The 5,321-nt window shown below is 48.5% G+C and overlaps 1 protein-coding gene across 1 annotated transcript; it reads right to left on the bottom strand.

The window, feature by feature from the left end:
- Positions 1-1,833: 1,833 nt before the first annotated feature.
- Positions 1,834-4,515, bottom strand: LOC111030426. Its single transcript, XM_022309905.1, has one exon. The coding sequence runs from the start codon at positions 4,513-4,515 to the stop codon at positions 1,834-1,836; it is 2,682 nt and encodes an 893-aa protein (XP_022165597.1).
- Positions 4,516-5,321: the final 806 nt, after the last annotated feature.

The following is a 5,321-nucleotide window of genomic DNA, read 5'->3' as shown; positions in this document are numbered from 1 at the left end:
AGTAGACAGTTCTGTCACCACCTCCAAGTGCACCGCCTTGGTCGTAAAACAAATGAAAACAGCGATATAAATTTTAAATATGCGGGACTTACGCAATCGCGATTCCTTTAGTTGTAACGGGCCCGCATAATCGACGCCTACTTGATCGAACGGTCGTCGCGGTTGTATGCGTGCACGCGGTAAGTCAGCCATAAATGGGTGAGTCGGTTTCGCATCAAATCTCACACACACGGTACAATTTATCAGAACACTGTGCAAAACTGACCGGAGAGATATCACCCAATATTGACGTGCAATCATTGCCGCTAAAACACGCGGACCCGCATGGCCCGTAAGTAAATGCCATCGGCGGCACAACAATAACGCATAATGCGACCGTTTAGATAGCAGGATAGGGTGTTTGCAATCGTAATTTAATAACGAGTGGCGTAAGCGTCCGCCTACGCGGATTACGCCGTCAGAGTCTATGAACGGGGCTAACCGCGCAACCGGTTTCGAGGATATGCGACTACCCGCGGCCAACTCCCGCAACAACTTAGAAAAATGTACGCGTTGCGATTCCGCAGCCAACGCGCGCGCGGTATGATCTAATTCACCTTTTTGTAAAAATGAGGGGCCGATCTGATCGGAATTCAGTGGCAACGACGGCCCTGAAACCCCACTCCGTCTTGACGCGACACGTTGCTGACAAGCTCGTACGAAGCGGCGCATGTACGTAACCACACGTAACATGCGATCAAAATTAGAAAATCGTGCGAACCACTCCTCTACCTCGTCGTCGACAAGCGCAGCACACGACGCGACCCGTAACTCGGGTAACTCACACACAGACAGCGGTGGACTACGATCGTCATCCCATTCCGCCGGCTCGCGGTAGGCGGTCGGGGGGCCGCGCCAATATAAATCCAATTGTGCTAACGCCGCCGGCGTTACGCCACGAGACGCGCAATCCGCGGGATTCTCGGCCGACACAATGTGTTGCCAGGGACAATGAGGCAATAATACCTGAATTTGATGTATCCGATTTGATACGTATATTTTAAATGACTCGTGCGGGACTGTTAACCACGACAGCACGATGGTCGAATCAGTCCAGGCCCGTAAACCGACGATGTCGAGTTGTGGTGATAATATATTTTTAATGCGGTTTAACCAACGGGCTAATAATAACGCGGCGGCCAGCTCAAGACGTGGGACGGTCAATGATTTCGTCGGAGCTAATTTGGTCTTAGTACCAAGTAGGAACACGGACTGATCGATCTCAACGTTTAACATGCGTATATATATAACGGCCGCATAACCGGTTTGCGACGCGTCGCAAAATCCTAATAAGTAGCACGGCGCGCCTTGGTGTGCGTTGATATGTCGCGGTACACGGATATTCAATAGGGACGGTAACTCCAAAACAAACGCAGTCCAATCTGCATGAATATCGGCCGGGAGCGGATCGTCCCACGCGATGTTATGTCGCCACGTCTGCTGCATTATGGATTTTGCCATAAACACAACGGGACCAAAAACACCTAACGGGTCGAAAATACGTGCGACAAGAGACAAGATTCCGCGTTTCGTAAAGACGGGTGACGGTTCTAGACTTAGGGCACAACAGAAATAATCTCTATCAGGATGCCAAGCTAGGCCTAAAACCTTAGTGCCGTAACCGTCGTCATCCCCGAACGTCATAGGTGCGCCCACGCAATCGGCGGCTGGTACCGCTTGCAACACAGCCGGCGTGTTTGATGCCCACTTTTTAAGTTCTAGCCCCGACCTACCCAAAACTGAAATTAAGTCCGACTGAAGTTTCAGTACGTCGGCTATCGTATCGGCCCCGACTCAAATATCGTCGACGTAAGTTTGATAATTGAGCGCGTTACGTACCCGGTCAAAACCGTCGCAGTCGGTGGACGCAATTACTTTAAGAACGCGAAGGGCGAGATACGGGGCACAGTTAACGCCGTACGTGACGGTATTAAGCTCATATTCACGCAATTCATCGTGAGGCGAGGCGCGCCACAACACATGTTGAAACTCTCTATACTTGGGTAGAATCAGAATTTGTCGGTACATCTTACAGATGTCAGTGGTAAATGTGTATTTATGTACACGGAAACGTGTCAAGACGTCCACAATGTCCTGCTGTAGTTTCGGACCAGACCACAAACATTCATTAAGCGACGGTCCGCGGAAGCCCCTGGCAGACGCATCAAACACAACCCGAATCTTATTAGGATCAATCTCCGGGTGATAGACAGCATGATGAGGGATTATATATCGCCCCGGAGACGTTGCCACCGACATATGTCCTAACGCGATATACTCAGACATAAACTTTACATACAATGATTTTAACACTGAATTCGCGCACAATTTGCGTTCGAGCGCTTCGAACCGCCTCACGGCTACCTCGCGAGACCCCACGTAAGTTTCTACCGGCCCGCGAAATGGTAACGGTACCGCAAAGCGACCAGACGGTAGGCGCGTCATTTCATCGCGAAATATTTGTTCACAACACCCTTCACTTGTGAACGTGACAGGCGCTATTTCGGGTTCTTCAATGTGCCAAAAGCGCTCCATTATCCCCTCAATAGACGCGTTCATACAAATAGGTAACGACTGATGAGAATACCCGACCGGGTCAACGACCGGACCGATAAGTATCCAGCCGAACACTGAACTAAAAGCTGTCGGTAATGATTCGTCGATCGACACTTTCCGCCCGTCCATTATAGACCCGTATACGTCCCCTCCTAATAACAAGTCGATTGGCGAAGTTAAATATAATGATGGATCTGCGAGTTCCAGATTAGAAAAACGGTCTTTTACACACGCGGCTAACGATTTCTGCGGTAAGTCGCTTGTTATGGTAGGCAACACCAACGCCTGAACAGGCAGCACCGGATCTGGCGCGAACCGAGGTTGCACTATACAGTCTACGCGCCCTTGAACGGCGGCAACAGTTGTCCCAGCCAACCCGCTTATCGGTGCAGTCCAACGTGACGGTATCAATCCTAATCGCTTAACGCACGCGGTAGTGATTACGCTAACTTGCGACGCGCTATCAACCAGCGCCCGTATTGTATGCACCGCGCCAGACCTATCCCGCATATGTACGAGTGCGGTACCTAATACAATGGCCATAGATGGATGGGGGGACGGGGGCCTCACTACAGACGCACACACAGATGAATCGACCTGCACCGGCGATTCCTCCCCGCCCTCTCGCTCGTCCGACGACAAATGTAGAAGTGTGTGATGTTTACGCGAACAATCTTTGCAATTAGGCTTCACCTTACATTTCGGAACCCAGTGCCCAACGCTCAAACAATTAAAACAAACGCGATTTTCTCGCGCCCACCGCGTTCGGCTTCCGGCTGCCCATGACTTAAATTTCATACATGCGACTAACGAATGTGCACCGGCACAACATGGACAATTTCCGTCTTCTTTCGCCGTCACAAATGACACTGGACGGAACCCTTTTGATTTCCCGTACTGATCCCCATTCTTACGGAACGTATTTTGCGGCTTTCCCGACTTAACTTGCGCGGTAACATTACCGACCTTTCCCGCATCAGCGACGTTCTCCAATATAGACACGCGCGAGCGAACAAACTTGAGCAAACCGGTTATAGACGGATAATCAGCCGAACTACCTGACTCGAATAATTTGCGCGTGGCGACCGGCAGACACCTAAATGCAATGGTAAATAATATGAAAGACCCCAAGTTTGGTATTTTTAGTGCTTCCAATAGCGAAATACTCTCGCTCACTGTCCCTACAAAATTATTAAGGTCATGTAACGATTCCTGTGACATTGTCGGCGCGCTTAATAATCGATCAAGTAACGAAGTGGCGACTAATCGCGGTCGATAAAATCGCTCTGACAGGAGGGACCACGCGAGACCATAATTTTCACCGGACACCGGAACACCGCGTATCGCGTCGGCCGCTTCGCCAGTAAGACACCCGATTAAATAATACATCTTATCGATGTTGGACAGCTGGAGTCGCGCGTCTACTTGTTCCTTAAACCTATCACGGAACGTAGGCCATAAACGGAAATCTCCGTCGAACTTGGGGAGTGGAATTTCTGGTAGACGCGACAACGGATTTTGGCAAACTTCCTGAGGGGGTTCAGTCGATCCTAACCTAGCCTGGAGGTATGACATGTCGATTGCCTCAGCGCCCTTAGGCAATAACTTTGCCACCGCGACCTTACATTCACTAATACATTTACGTATTTCAGCTGATAAACCGACATCATACTCGGAAAGTCTATCTAATTCGGTTAAGCCGTCTAACACCTCGTCGTCTTCAAACCTAAACTGTGTCCACATAGAATCTAAATCGGCAGTTAAATGTGTAACGGTTGGACCTAGGTCGGGTTGCTCTTCAATCTGTAATGCTAACTCATGCACGGCTTTAATCTGTGATATTATATTCGAACGCCTGATTTTAACTCGCTCTAAACGCCTAGCGCCACGCACGCTGTCAGCCTCAGCCCCGCTAGCCATGATAAAAGTAAAGTGCTATAACCACACAATTTACGCTTAGGACAATAAATATATAATAACTGGCCTTTAACCAAGCACTGTGCGCCCACGTGAGCCACGCCAACAGCCACGGCGACCAACACCACCGTCTCAACACAAAACGCTGCTGAACCTCCCTATAAGGTCAGAACCACGCTCTGCTACCAAATTTTTTCGCCGATGCCGATCCTACGATTACAGCGGTTATCGGCAACGACTCGCGTTTTTTTTGGTTGAGAACAGGAGCGGGAGAGGTTACTCACACAAATTATAAAACCATTACTATTTTAAAATACAACAATACTACCGCCGCTGACCGTACGGTATATATATTATACAACAATATTATAAAGGTAATTAATAAAATATGCGGGCGCCCAGAACAATGAATACGAAAATATAATATAATATTGAGTACAACGACCTCAACCGCCGTATTGTATAAAAAATAAATAATAACAAAGTAAATATTCTAACGCTAAGGTCGCAAAATACAAATAATGGTATAGATGATTGGCCACTGATCACAAATGTGTAAGATGATAAGTATGTCTGATATTATATAACCTGACAGCGACAGCACTTGAATGATCCCACGATGCGAAACCACAACCGTGGATGATGCAGAATCTCTTCGTCGATGAGTTCAAAAGAGAACTCAACTTGACACAACCCGATCACAGGTGGACAAGAAATCACAACTCGTGTTCACACGAGGTTTTTGCGACACGCAAGACGGTGAACGAGCACGACGTTGTGCGTAGTTCGACCGTTGGAAAAAGACAAGA

This window comes from Myzus persicae, unplaced genomic scaffold (genome assembly GCF_001856785.1).
Source record: "Myzus persicae strain clone G006 unplaced genomic scaffold, MPER_G0061.0, whole genome shotgun sequence".
NCBI classification, from domain to species: domain Eukaryota; kingdom Metazoa; phylum Arthropoda; class Insecta; order Hemiptera; family Aphididae; genus Myzus; species Myzus persicae.
This window is presented reverse-complemented; position numbering and strand designations above follow the sequence as displayed.

Coding starts and splice junctions, on each gene's coding strand:
- LOC111030426 (XM_022309905.1), bottom strand. CDS start 4,515: ATGGCTAGCGGGGCTGAGGCTGACAGCGTGCGTGGCGCTAGGCGTTTA.